We start from the raw sequence: 18731 nt of genomic DNA, 5'->3' as shown, positions 1-18731 counted from the left end.
TTAGTTTCAGCAGAGACATTAAAGCCTAAAAAGATGCTCTTTTGTTTTTGCATACATTGGCTTGTTTAGATTTTCTTAAGGCTTTAATTTGACTTTGTTTATGGATTTTATACTTTTTCAGTTGAGCCTGCATATTTCCCACCAGTGAACCTGTTAGTACATGGCAAAAGGGAAGTTGAACAGCCGGAACATGTACCAAGACCTACCCGCCTGCTTCAGTGTGGCTAAAATAGCTTTAACTGCATTTGCACACAGCTGTGTGCCAGCAGATGTGTGTGTAGCTAGATGTACCTAGGCTTACTGTAATTGAGCTGGTCAGGTGAATAGCAATGAAGCTGCTCATAATGCAGTCCTGGTGGTGGGCTGGGGCACTGCCCTGGCCAGTGGAGCCCTGCTCGTGTTATTGCATTCACACCAGCTCTGGTTGGTCTGCAGCTGGGACTCATGCATCTCACAGCAAGGCAGAAAAACAATAAAAGTCAAAGAAACTTTGTATCTCTTGGTTGGACAGTAGTATTTAATGGTCAGAGAACTCGGTTTGCTTCCAAAATAACGTTCAGTCTTTCATTCTGCTAGAGTTCAGTACCGGCCAGTGCATCTCTTGCCTTGTAATCCTCAAATAAGATTTTCTAAAAATAGAAGTGTGTAGGAGGAAAATTCAGCAAAGAAAACTGCAGATATCGACCAGAAAATACTTTGTGCCATACCTGTACGTAAGCCTTGACAGAATTTATGATACCACAGACCAGTCCTGGGGCAAGGTTCCTAGAAGAGCTCAGAAATAACAGATTCTGTGGTGTATATGGAAATAGAAGAATTCTGGATTAATATGTTTAGAGTCATAGTTCTGAGTAGTGTTGTTGGAAGAGGAGTGATAAAAATGAATGCATTACATGGAATTAGGGTAAAGTTAGCGTGGTTGCTCACTTTTAGTGGGTAGTTTTGCAGCAAGACTGAGTAGAACTGTCAAAGTCTCAGCAAGATAAGAGCTGTGTTGCACTCTGACTATGTCTGATGAAATGGCTGAAGAGAAGTCACTGAATATCCTGAGGAGAGGCAGGAGCTCTGTTGAGGACTGGCCCAGTCTCTCTGGTTTTGGTTCAACTAAAGCTCCTCCTTAAGCCCCTTTCAAGTGCAGAGCCCTTTATTCCCTACTTTTGAAAATGCTAATATCTGCCCAACATGCATGGTTTTGTAATTCAGAGTTTGTGGTTTGCTGAATTAATTTTAACTCAGGTTAGTTAATTTCTCTAGTTTGTAACATGGTGGGTGAGGGGAGGGACGTAATTTTTTCTTCTGTTGTTAGCACCGATTAGCAGTTTTATATAAATAGGGTCTGAGGCATGGGATCAGTACTTCTTACACTGGTTTAGTTGCAGAAGTTCACATACTGCAGAAGTAATGCTCTCATTTCAAACCATATGGTTCCATATAAATATGTAACTTGCTTAGCATACCTTGGAGTTATGTAACATTCTTACATGCCTTAAATGAGAGGTGCTGTTGATGAGATTAGATGTGATCATAACTGAATTACTGTGGTGTGATAGTGTATTTAGGAGTTATTCCCCTTAGCTCTGAGGATGTTAATGAAACACAAAGCTGATTTCTGACAAAAAGAAAAATGCATGTCTGATACTTTCTTTCAGATGTTCCTTAGCTCCAGCACATATCCTGAGATTCATGGTTATTTGCATGCAAAGGAGCAGGGGAAAAAATCATGGAAAAAATTGTACTTTCTTTTGAGAAGATCTGGCCTTTATTTTTCCACTAAAGGTACATCTAAGGTAAGGGGGAAAAAAAGAAGACAGAGAGCAAGAACTGTCAAGTCAGAGCAAATATGTATGTATTTATCATTTTTTGTAATAATAACAACCAAATTTTATAACCAAATAATTAAAATTAGAGTGATAAAAATATAAATTAAATCTACTTTATATAGATAAAATCTAGAGATATATGGAGATCCAAAACTGGAAAGGTGTTGTCTTAGAAACTCTGGTTTCTTTTTGCCTGATAAGTTTGCTTCATTCTACTTGGTATTTCTCATAACAGAGTACCTGTTAAAACAAACTGTCAAATACTAGTTAAATTTATGAAGTATAAGTAGATGTTCTGAAAAGTGGATATAGTAATTAATTACCTAAAATAATAATTTTTACAGATTAATTTGGGAATTCTCAAAATTTGTCCCTGGACACCTTTTCATTTTACTAGTTCAAATTTTTGGTGGTGGTACTTTAAGCCTTATCGTATTAAACATTGGAGTTGAGAAAGCCTTTACATAAACTACTCAAACCAATGTTTATTCATGTTTTGGATTTTCTGTAATTACCTGCCAGAGTTTTCATTGAGCTGTTTTGTATCCTTTGGCAAATTTCTTTTGTTTGCTTCCTTGACATAATTAACTTAGTGAGTAGAGATAATGGTTAGAAATAGTACTGGGCAATAATTATAACAGTATGTTGTTTTTCAGTTTATGAAAGTTTATTTTGTTTTGATGTTTGAAATGCACACTGCTCTCAAAACTTGCCTCCTACTCTAATTTTATTATTGCTTGAATCTAGTGGAAGTTTTCTCAGAAATTATATAAGTTGTAGTCTGGGGGCTTTTTCCCCTCTGGAAGAATAAACTCTTTAACTGATTTGATTTCTTTTTCCTCTGCATTATGAAATGAATATTGAGTTGCCTCTTTTTAGACTTCATGATGTCATGTTTAAAACTGCAGTTTGTAAGACTGTATTTTGGAACAGGATAACTACTGTATTCTTCCAAGTTTCTTATCTGGAGAGGCTGGCTAAAAGTAGTCTAACTGTATTACATTACTTTTCTTTTTAGGAGCCAAGGCATCTGCAGTTTTTCTGTGAATTCAGCAATAGTGATATGTACATGTCTTTAACAGGCAAAAAGATTTCTGGAGCACCAACAAACTATGGATTCTGCTTTAAGGTACAAGCTTATTATTCTGATACATATTAAACCAAGCCACAGTTTTTAGGTAAGCTTAAGTTTCTTTAAGGCTTTGAAAGCAATATTCAGCTGTCTATTATAAAATAGGAGAATTAGTGGCTTTTATTTCAACAGGTATTATCTTCAAGATATGCTTTAATGCTAAAAAAATGTGCTGTGGCCTTCTAGCCTAACAAATCAGGAGGAACCAGAGACCTGAAACAGCTCTGTGCAGATGATGAACAAAGTAGGACCTGTTGGATGACAGCAATTAGGTTACTCAAGGTAATTTTTCTGTGTGGAGTTAACTTCTTGCTTAAGCGTGCTATGTGATATTTTGATGCTGTGAGTAGAGAGGTAACATCATTTTAGGTTCCCATGCAGTAGCAGTATCAATTTTGTACTTCAAAATCTTTTTTTTTTCATCACCACAAGAAGAGAGAGTTCAAGTCCTGGAATCATTTTATGGGATGGAATGATGCCTCAGTCCTGAAAATATTTAACATTAAGCATGTGCTTCTGTGTAACCATGTTGAATTCAGTGAGATTGCTGAGTAATGTTGAACAAAGCAACAAGAATACAAAACAAGGGAACTTTAATGTTTTTAAAATGTGACTGTTTGTGACAAAATAGGAACAACTCAGTTGGTATATGAAATGGGTATTTAATGCAAAGTGTACATTTATAAAGGCAGCAGCAACAGTGATGATGTACATTTCCTTAGCCTAACAGCTTTTCTCCCTGGTTTTTAATGGTAAAAAAAGCGTGTGCTATCTTTTTCATCTGGAAAAAACCTTACTTGGCTTAGGTTTATAATTTAAAATGCTAACCATGTTATTTTCTGGTTTTAGTATGGGATGCAGCTGTATCAGAATTACATGCAACCATATCAAGGTAGAAGTGGCTGCAGCCCTTTGAATATAACACCTATGGTATGTCCCACAGTAGCTCCATGAATGTTTCTGCCATTGTGCTATTTTCAAGTAACTTGTGTCAGTTACACTACTGACCTGCTCCTTCAAAACCTTGCATGTGCCAACGCTTGCCTAAATATTTAGGGCTGCCAGGGTTTACTAGAGAGCTAAATAATTAATTTCCTTTCTTAGAACAAATGAGTTAAAAGGCTTTCTCTTGGTAAAATCGTCAGTATTTTGGGAGTTATTACTGCTGAATGGAAAGAAGATTTTGAAAACAAAGCAACAGGACCATAAATGCATTAAAAACAAAGCAAAGTGTTTAAGGTTACACATGCTGATGAAAAAGAAGGTTGTAACAAATCCTTTTCGGTATACTTCCTCTTTTAATTAAAAAAAAAAATATATAAAATATTAAGTACTTGAGATTAATTTGAGCTGGTGTAATAATGACTGGACTTTGGGGGAAAACCATAATTTGGCAGATGGTCTGCCCTGTTTTGGAGGAAAAACAGCCTATACTAGATATCATGTCCATCTTCTCAGTAGGATAGTTGGGATTGGATGAGGTTGTCCATTTCTTAATATCCTATGTTATCCCAGCTCTTTATGAGTAATTTGATTTCAGACTTTTTCATGGATGATTTATATCCCTTTTGTGTTTTGTTTTTGGCTAAATTGGATAAAAATTACTGTTGCAATGTGGCAATGATTTTATGGTGAATTTTTTTTAGCTTTTATTATAGTTTTTGCTGATAAAATGCCTAAAAAATGCATTTGCTATCACAGGTATTCACAAAAGTAGTTTTCAGTGATCTTGCTAATAAGCATGGCTTATTAAGCATGTGCTTAATATGCTGCCTGTGCCTTAGCTTGTGTTATGTGAAGCTACTGCAATAGCCAGCTGCTGCTCTTATGATGGATCAGGGAGTCACTACTGATTGTCTCCCCTTTTACTGGTGTGTGCATTTTAGTTCCCATAGCTGCTAACAGGCAGAATCTCTCCCCACTGCTAACAATGGCACTGTTTTTCTACTCGTGTATAATTCATGAATAAAACAGCAAATTGAATAATCGCGGATTAAGTGCACATGCTGCTGAACATACTTCATAAGGAAGCCGCTTCCACGTTTCACATTCCTTCATTTCTCAACCATGTCAGCTACAGAGAGTTCTCTCCACCCTGCTAGAGGCAAACATTTTCTCTTAATTTGCCCTTATTTTTTTACTTTTGCAAAGTTCTTTACGGGTTACAGTTACTCAGATAGACCTTAGTCTACAGTGTACAGTAAACTACAGAATTGCTGTCTTCCATCTTTAGTTATATTCATGATTGCAACCAAGCAAGGAAAAAAAAAAACCAAAACCAAAACAAAATCCACAAAAACCACCACCAAAAAACCAGAGCTGCTCTGGTTTTGGACTGGGAAGCTTTTCTAACCCTTCAGGCCTTTTGTGTCCAGATGTTGCTTTAACTTATAGAATGCTCTTCTATTTATTAGATATTCCAGTGCTTGCCAACATTTGAGCCATCACAATTCTTATAAAACCTGATGTGTAAACCTTGGTTTCTGAGAAACATTTTGGTGATTTTTAGAACTGTTTTGTCAAACCTCAATGTTCTTATTTAATTGTTACAAAATTGATCTTCACTGAGAGAAAAAAACACAAGCATTTTTAGGTAACAGATTCTGCAGTTATTGAGTCTGTAACAGGAATTAGAAGGGATATATTAAAATAGAAGTTTTACTCCATAGAGTTTTTCTATACTCCATTGCTGTTTTCAATGCTTAAATATGGTAAACTGAATGCAAATTTATGTATAAAACATATAAATCTGACATTTCTAATGAATTATTTTGAATATTTTTAATTGGATCATTATGTTCAATAATTTTGTATTTTACCTTTTTTTCCCTGTTACTTGGACATCTTAATAACAGTTTCCAGCCTTGTTTTGACATGGAAAGGGCTAGTTATAGTTAAAAATATAAATACAGTTTATGGTAAAGTGATGTATTTGTCATCCATTGCAGTAATGCAAAAAGATGGTCTGTCCAGCCAGACTGTAAAGTTGAGCTTTGCAGCAGCATAGTGGAATTATAAATGCTCCCTGGGGTAAAATGAGTTTGGCTCTGATGAGAAACACTGCCAATACTTGAAATATCACTTACAAAACATAATGTTTTCTAAGAAGCTCGCTTTAAAATGATGAATCTTGTAAAAAGTGAGCAAACTAAATTTATTTTTCTTTGTTGCAGAGAAGCATTTCAGAAAATTCTTTAGTAGCAATGGATTTCTCTGGACACAGAAGCAGAATTATAGAAAATCCAACAGAAGCCCTTTCAGTTGCAGTTGAAGAAGGATTAGCGTGGCGGGTAAAATACCTTTGATTTATCAGAATAGTATTTTTTGTTTTGGTGGGGTTTATTTTTGTTTGTTTTTTTAGCAAAAGAGCTTTGAAGTCACATTTTTGCTTCTCTCTCATACAGAGGAGAGGGTGTCTCCGACTCAACTCACATGGTAGTCCTATTGCCATGTCTAATATGGGTATGTGTGACTTAATTCCTTGCCAGAGAAATGCAAGAACTGGTTCTTTCAATAAAGGGAAAATGTTTTTTCACTGATCTTTTTTTCTACAGCTATACACAGATCTCAGTCATGGTTTCATCATAAAATCTCTAGAGAAGAGGCTCAGAGACTTATTTTGCAGCATGGACTTGTAGATGGGTAAGTTAATTCTTTACATAGCTTCTCTGAGACATGTTTCTAGCCAACAACTCCTGTTTTCATGTGCCTCTTACTGGGGGGAGGTGGAGCAAGGAGTTTGCACTTGCCTAATAGGAATGAAAATTCTTTTATATAGAGCTATCTGGGGATCAGTTGTTTCCTATTTGATATCATTTGGAAACCATGAAGTGGTGATCTAAGACTTCGGTTCTGTCACTGACCGATTATTTGTGTCCATTCAGAGCCAAGCACTAGAGCTGTGTCTTTGCACAGGAGTCTCTGGAGCTGTCAGCCTTGGCACCACTCTTTTGTATCTCTATTGGTGATAAAAGAGTGAAAGAAAGCCTGAAAACAGTATTCTAAGATGAACTGTGCTGGGAAAGACATTGAAAAAAAGTATGTTTTTTTCTCATAAATTGACTGAAAATTTTGTCATCCTTTAATAGGATAATACTTTAAATGAAATATTTAAATAATAATTTAAAAAATGACAAAGCAAGTAGGTATTTTATGTTCTCCTGCTTTTCATTCCTGCAATTTTATCCTTAGTCGTGTATTAAATGTAAACTTGGGCCTCCTTCATTCAATGAGTAATTCCATAAAAATCTCAGTTTCCTTGAGTCTGTTTCCAGTTAGGTGGAAACATCAGATTGCTGGTTAAATTCCTTCAGTTTTAGATTAAGTATGTTGTAATATTGTTTTCTACATCCACAGAAAGGGCTCCAGGAAAAAAAAAAGTGCACAGGGATGGTTAATTGAACTTTCACTTTTGTAGTTTTTTTTTTTTTTAATTTCTTGGGTCTTGTTTTTATGCCTGGCTTATCATCTTGAAGCTGGTTCTCTGCATTTATTTTTGCACTTGTTAGAAGAGTGGGACAGGACATGGGGCTGAATCCAAGATACATTTCTGAACAGGATGTCAGTCTAGGCCTGATGTATCTTTCAGTGCATTTCTTACACACACACACTGAAATGAGCAAGTGAATACCTTGCCAGCATCAGTTTAGTACGGTGTTGTTTGTTATATTCTTGGAGCCATTCATAGCTGTGCAGTGGGATTTTGAGGAGGATGAAACTTTTGTGTGGACTATCTAGAATTATTTAGAACACTGGTAGTAGGAGTACTCATATGCTGTCAGATACATATTCAGGAGTTACAGTGAAGTAATGAACATATGACATCATGTGACATCTTTTGATGAGCTGAAAGCATGAATTATCACCAGAAATGCAGCCATTTTTAATAGGAAAAATAAGACTTTCATTTCTGGGAGTGAGGGCAGAGAAAATAATCTATATTGAGCCTTTTAGGGTGATCCTGAGCAAGTAGTTCTCGTGCATATATGACAAGGGAGTAGGGCCTCTGTAATATTATATGTACTAACAAATATGTTTTTTGTGAAGGCTTTTAGAAGGCAAGGAGACAGTTATATAAACTAGCTGCAGTAGTTTTAGAATTTGGATAACCCAATAACAGAATTAGGGACAGCAACAATCTTAAGGCATGTTACGAAGGAAGAAAGTTTTTGGATCTGGTGTTAAACCAACTTTCTTAAAACAGTTCACATGGTAATATTGTAGATTTTGTATTTTACCCCCTAAAGTATATTTGAAGACTTTTCAGTGATAAATAGTTGATGAAAGGGATAAGAGCATTACCAAAAGGCTCCTGAAAAAGTCCAGCTCGTCATTCAGAGAAGTTCCTGAGGGAGAAGTTGACTGGGCTCATCCAGCATGTCTAAAAAGCTCTTTCCAGCTAACATTTCTGAGATTCTGTGAACTACAGTTCTTTTGTCATAACACAAATTTTAAAGGTTCTTTGACAACTAAAGTAGGTAAAGTAGGTAATTGTGATTATTTTAGAAAATAATGATCTTTTTATCTGAAGGAGAAGAAATGTTCCTTATATTTGTGATAAAACTAGGAAAGAAGTAAGAAAATGTACTTTAAAAGAACTGATGAATAAGAACCAATAAAAATTATTACATTGTGTATCATTTAATGTGCATCCTCGTAACCGGGTATAGAAACCCCATTTTGGATATCTACAAAGTGGCACATTCCTACATTCTGAAAAAAAAATATGAAGTGCCAGTCATTGATGACAAGCATGTAAAATACGGGAGTTAGTGCACGGGATCTGTGCTGAGCGCTGGGAGCAGCGCCGTTCGTGTCCCGGGGAGGGGGAGAGCCCGCTAGGTGGTGGGAGCGAGCCGCTTCGTGCGGAGCCGCGCTGCCGGCGCTCCGGCTCTCCCTGTCCCTGTCCCTGTCCCTGTCCCTGTCCCTGTCCTGTCCCTGTCCCTGTCCCTGTCCCGTCCCTGTCCCTGCCGAGCCGAGCGCTGGGCTGGCAGCAGCCCTCGGGAGGAACTGCGTCACTAACGGGGCTTGGGCATTTTGACAGAAACGGTAATGAGTATGGACTCCAAGTTTATCAATTCCAGGAATTTTCTTACTATGAGAAAATAGAACTCTTAAAAACTTTGGGGATGAAGTTAGTACTTTGAATGCATGCTGGAATCAGTGAAAATCCACTGCAAACCTTTGGCTGTTTTTTTTTTTTTTTTTTTTTTCCCCCTTGAAATTCTTTCTTTTCTTGTAGTACCGGGGCTCTCATTTCTGGTGTGTGGTGGGGCAAACAGTCATGATTAGGTGGTCACTAATGCTCGCTTGATTGAAACCTGCAAGTCCATTTTGCCAATTTCTTTTCTGTCCTGAAAGAGGAGCATGCTTGCCAGTGGCTGTCCCTCCATGTCTCTTCTTTGGTACATTGGTCGGCTATATCTGTTCCAGACCTGCTCAGTACAAGCAGTTCAGACTCTCTCCATTCCAAAGCTATCTACCAGTTTCTTCCCTGTCCTCCAAACTGTTCTCTGCCAATATTCCAAGCCAGGTGATTCAGTGAAAACGGTCTCATGCTGGTAATCATCCTTTGTCTTTACCAAATTATTCTACCAGGACTATGGCAAAGTTATGTTTGTCCATGTTCTGGTTGGAATTAGTTATCAGTGAATTTTAGTTGCAGTGGCACTGTTGGCCATTCAGAGTGTCATGATTTGAATAATCATTTCATAAAGCAAGCAGAGTGTAGCTCTGTCTTGTTGGGAATTTTGCTGCTGTGCAGAAGTGAGAGTGCATTTATGAGGATTGGCCAGATGTGAAGAACATTCTGGTGTGCCTTGCATTATCTTTTCTGTAAAATTCCTGTTGAACTACCTTTTGAATTTTACTTATAATGCTTGTGATTTAGAAAATTCAAATTTTCTCTAGTCAGAGTCCAAAGAAAAATTTTGTTCAAAGCACAAACTTTGAGGGTGCTTTTCTGTCTGAAGAAATGTATTGTAATTCTATGCAGTGTAAAAACTAACGCCTACAGTGTCATTTATTCTGAGAATGCATGTTTTTCACATAATAGACAAGGTGAAGAAGAACTTAAGAGAAAGTATTCCCAGTGACACATTTGCAAAGAAATACTGATTAAAAGCCTAACTTATATAATTGATATTATTTATGCTTTTCACTAATACCTGCTGTAATGAATTTAGAACAGTTCTAACTGGATGTTTATAAAAGGATTTCAAATGTTCTTACTTTGAAATTTTTCGATCTCTTTTAGGGTATTCCTGGTACGCGATAGCCAAAGTAACCCCAAAACATTTGTATTGTCACTGAGTCATGGATTAAAAATAAAACATTTTCAAATTGTACCAGTAAGTAAGTTTTGTCAGTTAATATATGGAGTTGTAAAGCCAAAAAATTGAAGAACTGTGGTAGAATATGGATGGATTTTTTTCTTCTTTTGTTGTATTATGGGAGATGTAAACATCATACCTGTATCACTAAATATAATTAGTATTCTTTAGTAGAGTTGAACGTTTTTGAGCTTTGCTGTTTGATTTGTTCTAAAGCTTGACTAGTATTATGAAATCCTCAAAAGTTTCTTGAAAAACTAAACAAATCTGTTTCAACTGGAATAGAAGCAACCCTGATGACATGAAAATCGTGTATTAATAGAGTTAATGTTTCATTTTACTTTTCAGTATGTACACAATTTCTAAGTCATCTGCTTTGGACTGCCTCCATCATGCATCCTTATCTCACTGAGTCTTCTGTTAAGGATATTTTCAATATTTGTAGTCAGACATATTTTGTTGACCTCTCTTGTTACTGTGGGATATTCATGTACAGATTTCTTCAGAGGAACAAAAAAAAAAAAAATCATTATCTAGTCCAGCTGCTTTATAGGTAAGCTGGAAGTTACTAAACTGAAATCATATTTCTGTTAAGTTTTCATTGAACATACTGTCTGGTTATCCTGTGAGATGGTTAGCCATCCTCATTGCTTCCACTCTCTCACAAGGTGGTTTATGTGGATTTCTTTACATGCTGCATCTCTTGAGTTGAAAAATACTTGAGCATTTTGTGTTTTGGCCACAGATGCTTGACATAACTGAGCAGACCCAGAGCTTTTTTATCTCTCTTTACAAGAACCTTTCTTCCAGACCACATACTACTCTAGCTTCCATGTATCTTCCTGCTGAAGTTTCTTGCAGATTCTGCTGTTTCTCAGTAGAAATTAGTCAAGTGGCACTATTTTTTTTTTGTCTTTGTCTGTTGATTCTCTCTGATCATTCACCAAATTTCTGTATGCCTTACCTAGGGCTTGTAGCTGATATTATCTACTTAAAAAGTTCATGTAGAATAAAAAAACATTCTTTGAGAGGAGGAAAGAAGTTGATCAGATTAACTATAAGAATTGCATAGGATTTTGTTGTGTTTAGGTACAGAGTATGGAGGATTCCTTCATCCAAAAGCGATAGTTATGGACTGGATCCCATGGGATCATCAACATATAATCCTTGATAAGAATCCCAGGTATAAAATCTCTGTGCATTCATTGACTGTGGTCACTTCTAGTATTTACTTTGGTATAATTGTTGTGTGGTTTAGAAAATCCTCTGAACCCCATACAAAGAGTATGTGATTCTAGTTCATTGGAATGTCCTTTAAGTCTCACATTTAAGAGACCACTTTCCCTATCACGAAACAGACCCTCTCTTCTCTGCGCTCAGGTGTAGCAGGACGCTGCAGTTATCTTCACTTTCTTCCCAGATAGATGATTCTCTTCTTCCCTTCATAAGAATGTGCTAAAACCTTGCTCTCCTGTTGTGGAATCTTTGGATGAACCAGGAATTCTTAGTTTTGATATAGTTGTCTACAGACTTGGGTCACATTTGCCATGCTGTTCATCAAGAAGACCTGTATCACTTCATTGCAAAACTTGACTTACTTGAAGGAAATGTTTTTGAATTGTTCTATAAGTAAAGCAATTTCTCCTATGATAGTAGCCAGAAAAAATAAATCATGATGAAAACAGCTTAATTCAGAGAGAGTGTGTCAGCATGGATGCTGTTGTCCCCCAAATACTGGCATATTTCAGTTCCTTTCTGTCAGTTTCTGGTTGCATTCAGTACCCTCATTGCTTTCTCAATACCCTGACTTAAATGTGCTCTGTTTTTGCTAGAACAGTGCTCTTTACAGATTTCAGAAAATTGTTTTTTAAGGGAGGAAGGGTTTTGGTTCCAGTTGCTGCTGATCTAAATGTAGTGATGATTTTCTAAGAAACAAGGCATTTTATATTACTGTAGTAAATTCATAGCTTATTAGTTGAAGATTATGGTTACCTCTTTGAATTTCAAATTCTACTGCTCTAAACACTTACCTGTTTCCAGCCATTGTAAAGGCAAACTTTCTTACTAAATGTAAACAAATAAATGTAATTTACAAAGCCTTTTTACAAGGTAAAAACAATCCAATCTCTAAATGAATTATTTTTCTCTTGTATTTAAGGTTGCTTCAGGTTATGCTGCACTTAAAAAATGTCTCCTTTTAGACAGGGTATGCAGCTTGCTTGTTCATGCCTCACCCATGTAAACAGGTGCCTTGTGTTAACATTGGCAACCTGTGCAACAGGTATTGCAGGTGGGCAGTTGGGAATTGATTGTAAAAAGTTCAGAAGGAAACCTCTGGGTTACATTTGGGATCATCTACTGTGAAAATTGGAGAGCTTGTTATTTTAAAGGTATTTTTTCAGCCTTTACATTCTGAGCTGATGCAAGTTCACTTCAATGGATTCTATCCTGAAATTTCATCCATATGAAAGATGAAGAGTTGATATACAGTTCTGGAACTGTCTTTTTCTTATAAATATTTTCTCATAACAGCCTTCCTATCTTGCAGGCTAGGTTCTTGAGCAACAGAACTTTGATATGAGTTTTTACTTTGCAAAATATTGATAGCTTTAAAATTAGCAATCTGTCTGGTATTCATTTCAAGGAATCAACTTAGTAGAAACATAACAGACATTTGAATTGTTAACTCTCCTTGCCTGCAGTGTGTTGGCAGGAAAATTGCATGCATAAAGAAATTCCAATGAATGATAATCCATTTTCAGGTTTTTGGCTGGAGCACAGGACTTCACACATTCTCACATTGGTAATTCCTTAACTAGCAGAGTTTGACCTGGTTTGACCAAAGTCTGAGAATAAAGAAATTACAAACTACTTCCAGTCATGGTAGAAAGGGGTAGAATAATCCAGGAGTCATAAGCAGTTCAACAGGTGCTTCAGATAAAACTTCTTAATTACAGGTAAGACAGCTAATTATATCTTCTCCTTTCCCATGTATTCAAGTAGGGTAGTTGCATCTTTGCCTAGCACACCATCTGCTACTCTGTGCTAGCCCTACTAAAGGATCCTCTGTTCAATACCCTTTCAATCCTGTATCTTTTTCTCTTTTCTTTTTAAAAATAGTTTGAATAGATTTTTTTTCACCCTGTATTTGCATGAATACCAATTAGTCACTATTTCACTATTCCCCTTGATATTAGACATATCAGCAGTAGAGGAACTAAATGAAGAAATTATATAGTCAGCAGTGCAATACCAATTGTGCAAGAGCTAACATTCAGTAACTTACAAGAGGGAGATAGTGATTGCAAAATTTTAAGCATCTAATAGTCAAAAGGAATCTTTCAAGGTATCTGTTAAGTTTCTGCTTTCTCTTCTCTGTGTTAATACATGTTTGGAGCTGCAGCAATTCTTCCCCCTACAAAAAAGAGCTGCTAGAACAAGCATGTCACTCTTGTGATGGGTAGTGTCTTGTGTAGCTAACACTAGCCAGCACACCACTGCACTGGTGTGTAGCCTCATCACACCTTACAAAAGTGATAGAAAATCATGGAAGTGAATGGAACAAAAGTTGAAATCTATGCCTAACTTCAAACTCGGTTGCTTCATGTTGCTCTTAAGAACTCAGGATTGGTATTTACCCCAGCTATAATTCCAAAGCAGAGGCATGAAGTAGTATTGTTAATGCAGAAAGAGTATTCCTATACTTATTTAACTGTTCTTTCCTTTTAGGTGTGTACTTGAAGTCAAATAATACATTGTTTTCCTATTGGTCTTTTTTAAAAAAAATCTTAAAATCTTTTCTTTAAGACATGTAAATGATCGCTGTGTTTTTTCTGCTCACAGTAGTTGTAAGATTATGAATATTTTGGTCTGTAAGAACATTCGTCAAACAAGTATTCCAGTCAAAAAAAAATACCGTGGCAAAAGAGGATTTTATTGAATCTTGTTTTTTCCATTTTTACAGTTGGAAGATGATGGGAAGCTATTCTATACCCTCGATGATGGTCATACCAGATTTACTGATCTCATCCAGCTAGTGGAATTCTATCAACTTAATAAAGGAGTGCTGCCTTGCAAGTTAAAACACTATTGTGCACGGATTGCTCTTTAACCAAAGCATTTGTTGTTTCATCAGAGGGAAAGGAAGATACTAGTATACTTTTTCCCCCAAAGGCAATTTGTATAGCAAAAAGGGGGGGAAACCCATTACATTGTAAAGATTCTATGTTTAAGCTGCAAAAAAAAATAATTTATATTCTATGTAGATAAGAACTTTGCTTTGTGATTGTCACAGCAAAATTAACTTTATGGTTTTGAAAAACCATTCTTTCCTATGTAATTCTTTAGTGTTGTCTTGGACTTGCTGGGTTTTCTTTTCATCTGAAAACAGTTTTGAAAAATATTGTGTAACTCCTACAAGAATAAAACTAAAGGAAGATCTTTGTTCTAAGATTTAAAATTAACTTTTTTCTCTATAAATGTTTCTCATAATTTCTGTTCATCACATAAAAGAATAACATTTACTGTGGCAAGGATCAGAAGCTGAACTGCACATTTTATTTGTAAATAAAATGAATAAATATTTTGCACTATATTTTTGAATGCTACTTTGAGGATTATCATATCCAAAAAGTGAAAAATCATTAAAACCACTTATAACTGCTCAGTTGTATTGAGTTGTGCTATTCTTGTTGTAATATTTTAAAGGATTTTTTTTCTAATCTAATGACTAAATCTACATCTTCATACAGAGCTGGACTGTCACTTACTTGGCTGTGAAATGTATGAACATGCATAATTATTATGTAATACAAAATGTGGTTTAGTGTATACCTATAATCTCTGACACAAAGAGAGGCAGAAAGACTTGTTAAGTACTGTGGATCTTTGCACAGTTGAGGAAGGAATCTATTCCAATTGCCCTTAAAAAATAAAAGTAATGTTATAATAGTTGTAAATTATCAGTAATTTACAATACTTACAAATAAAGGTAAATCCAGTGGACTTTGCTGAAAACTTAATGAAAGTGTATTTGTAGTCAGTTCCTAGATCATTTTATTATTTATTATAAAATAAAAATGTCAATTTAGCTACCAGTTAAGCAATCTGTAGAGATTACCAAGTATCTAACATTCCAGCTAAAAAGAACTCTGCCGGTCAATCAAATCAAATTTTGCACCACAGCATTAGAAGTAATTTGGGTGTTTGTGTTTTGAAAGTTGTATCCTTGAACAAAAACTCGAGTGGAATGGGACTGGGGAAAGAGGCGTCCCCATCCTGATGCTTTGCTGCCCAAGAGATTTGATCTTGTTAAGAGGATTCAGGACATTGTCCTGGGTATCTTTACAAAGGGCAAAGGCTGGAGTAAAATCAGTGTTTGAAGATGGGCCATCACACTGAATGCAGCCTCCCCTTCCCATGCTTGCTTGAGTTCCATGACTCCAGCCATAGCAGCTGCTCTGCTGCAGGAGGAGGTGGGGAGGAGGTGAGGGAGGCCCGGGTGGGAGATGGAGCCGGTGGGGCCCGAGGCACCACGGAGCTGGGATGTGTCAGCTGACAAGGTCATGGACGTGGAGGCATTAGAACAGTGTGGTAACTGTAGCCTGTGGTTTTGTTATTGTGTGTCTCTGGAAGGCAAGCATAATAACATAATACTGTGATACTTAATTTACCAACTTGATCCACACATCACTGACCTTTTCCTCTGGTATGCAAATGCAGTTTTTAAAGCTCATTAAAAAAGCAACTCTTCCTAATGTGTACCAAAGATGCAACATATGTGGTGCCTAAGCTCATTACATTAGGAAAGCTTTGTAAAAATCTTTACAGTCTAATAAATTTAACTCTTAAACCTCAAACATAATTTCAAATTGTACTTAAAAAATAATATTAATTAAAACCTCTTCAGGTTTGGTTTAATAATGTGATTACTTCTCAGATAGTTTTATTTCAGATGCTGATGTAGAATAAGGAGAAACAATCGCTGCATCCCTTTTTTTAATCATCTCTTGACAAATTTCTATTGTCTATTGTAGTCCATTTCTACTTGGGCATGTGAAAGCTTTGCTGTAATTTTTATCTGTATTTATGTATGCACGCTTGGCAGAGAAGCCACCTGCTCAGTGAGTGAGTACCTGTCACCTTTGGACCTATCAGAAAAGAAAAGAATGTAGGGATTATATCGCATGGTGGAGAGGCATCAACCATCAAGAAGCTTTGCCTGCTTTTTCAGTTTTTGTTTCACAAGTGAAATTGAAGGAAGCCAAAAAACAAAACTAAACCAAAATAACAATAATAATAATTATAAAGCCCAAGTAAAATCAAGTATTGCTTAATGAGCATGGAATTTGAACATTTGAGCTGTCAAGTATTCAAAACTTTCTTAAATTGCAAAGCATTTCCTCCTGCATTTTGACAGCTCTCAATTAAAATCTAAACTGAAATGTTGCTGGGAATACATAATCTATTTATATGATGCGTATACCTTTTGTGGACTCTGCTGTTGTTTGTGACTATGCCAGAAAAAAACAAACCAGTAAAACTAATAAAATCTAGTTTGCTGTTTAAATAACTTCACAGGCTACCTCCTTGTTTAAATATTACTCAAGAAACAAACATGAAGGAGGTAGTCTTAATGTGTAAAGCAAAAAACCAAACACCACCTGTCAAAACTCAAGTATTCTGATATCCCAGACTTCTTCCTAAATGGTGCAAGTGGTTGATATATGACTTTCAAGATCCTTGCTTGCCACCAGTCAGAACAAAACAGCAAGGAATTTCTGTGAGATCAGCCAGGATATGTCTGACCATAAAGTTCTTTGGGGGTGTAGGCAATGCTATTTAGACAGAATTTCAGTGTGTTAATTGTCACTTCTAATTAGGAATACTACACTTTGGTGCCCACCTTCACAAAGAGAACTGGCTAATCAGGAGCTGTTAACAGCTTAGGAAGAAGTCAGTACTATTTTGGGCAAGCCAGTCTATCTGTCTTCAACATTTGCTTCTCTACAAAATGTGGAAACTTTTATATCTACCTCACTGAATGTTTATGGGCTGCTTTTAAAGGAAAAACAAAACCTAAAAAAGCAAACAACAGAAGAGTGGAAACTGGTGTTATTTGCAGAAGGCTTTTTAATACTTAAATGACATGTTTTTACCTTTACTTGATGCCAAAACACCTAGGTATGGAGCATAGTATTTGAAAAACTCTTCATGTTTTCTTCAGATTAAAAATTTTATGCTTCTCTGAGTGTTTATGTGTAGTGCACTGCCAGGAAGAGAGAACTGAGCTTGCCATGTAGAGGCACCAAAAGCAGTATAAGTGCACAAGCCTTGCTTGCTATCTGGGGTAATTAGCCCTGCAGGGGTATGCTCTGTGAGATGTGAGCTAGTGCAGAGATTGTGCTAAAGCTCAGCATTGTATTTGTTGGCATGCCCTTTGTGCCTTAGTTTCCAATCTAAAAATCTTCTTGGCTCAAAGGAGATTAAAAGTTAATTCACTGCTGTTTCATAAGGCATATACATACACGGACGGAATTAAGGTTGCAGGGGCAGCATTAAGTGACATTTTTAAACTTCTGAGTGTTTTTACTTAACAATCTTATTAAGTCACTTGATGAATTTTTTGAAATGTAGTGAGTCTTCGAGTCATCCAACTAAATGTTTTGAAGGAGAGCTTTAACCCATTAAATAAAAGAGGATTATGTATGTAACTAACTACAAGTGGGATCTTGCAAGGATAATTGAATTTCTGTCAAATGTTGTCTGTTACAGCCTGGTTTAAGAATTGTAGCATTTTGTGCTTCCCTGTGGGTAGAATTATTGCATAGTGGGCTTGCAGTATCTCATTTTAAGTTAAAATCAGCTTATTTCAAGAGAAATAGCCTTTTTTGTTGTTGTTTAAAAGCTACTCATCTTTACTTAAACAGAAGCCACTCGTTCATCAATTAGTGTTAACTGTTGAAATCTATTTATTAGCTGTGGCTTGCAAGTCAATCTAGCATTTGTCTGTAAGAAATATTACACATAATTTTTGTCACCTTTATTTAATTAGTTTAGAAAAAGACAAAGCAATATACAGCTTACATCAGCATTTCTGTTTGATTAAAAAAACAATTATTTTTATAACTGTTCTGGTATTTCAGAGTACTATTCTAATACTCACACTGTAATGCATTCCATTTCTAATTTCAACTTTGTAGCTGAAATCATCGAAGATAGGACATACCCCATTACTTGAATATACTTGCAAGCTTTCAAAGGTTAAACACTTATGGTCTATGCATAATCAATGTGTATGGTAGTGCAATTAATGTTAACTTTAATGAAATGCATGAATATTTAAAACTTAATGAATCTGACTTTACAGCACGCTTTACAGCCTGGCTCACATATGTGAACAGTATTGACTGTTGGCCTCTGGATGTCAGCAGTGTATCACGAAATTCC

The 18731-nt window shown here is 36.1% G+C and overlaps 1 protein-coding gene across 2 annotated transcripts in view; it reads left to right on the top strand.

Moving 5' to 3' along the window:
- GRB14 (growth factor receptor bound protein 14) overlaps window positions 1-14930 on the top strand; it is a gene marked incomplete at its 5' end in the record, with an annotated part of 57583 nt that extends 42653 nt beyond the window's left edge. For both annotated transcript variants that reach the window (XM_084209022.1, XM_084209023.1), the window contains 9 exons: window positions 1650-1787; window positions 2839-2949; window positions 3139-3234; window positions 3802-3882; window positions 6126-6242; window positions 6357-6414; window positions 6507-6594; window positions 10208-10301; window positions 14248-14930. In XM_084209022.1, the coding sequence (XP_084065148.1) occupies window positions 1650-1787; window positions 2839-2949; window positions 3139-3234; window positions 3802-3882; window positions 6126-6242; window positions 6357-6414; window positions 6507-6594; window positions 10208-10301; window positions 14248-14394 (930 nt within the window). In that variant the 3' untranslated portion in view covers window positions 14395-14930. The remainder of the gene's footprint in view (window positions 1-1649; window positions 1788-2838; window positions 2950-3138; window positions 3235-3801; window positions 3883-6125; window positions 6243-6356; window positions 6415-6506; window positions 6595-10207; window positions 10302-14247) is intronic.
- Between the last annotated feature and the right edge of the window lie 3801 nt (window positions 14931-18731).

Source organism: Fringilla coelebs, assembly GCF_963513975.1.
Source record: "Fringilla coelebs genome assembly, chromosome: 7".
Lineage (NCBI taxonomy): Eukaryota > Metazoa > Chordata > Aves > Passeriformes > Fringillidae > Fringilla > Fringilla coelebs.
Note: the sequence above shows the minus strand (reverse complement) of the source record. Positions and strands in the feature narration are given on the sequence as shown.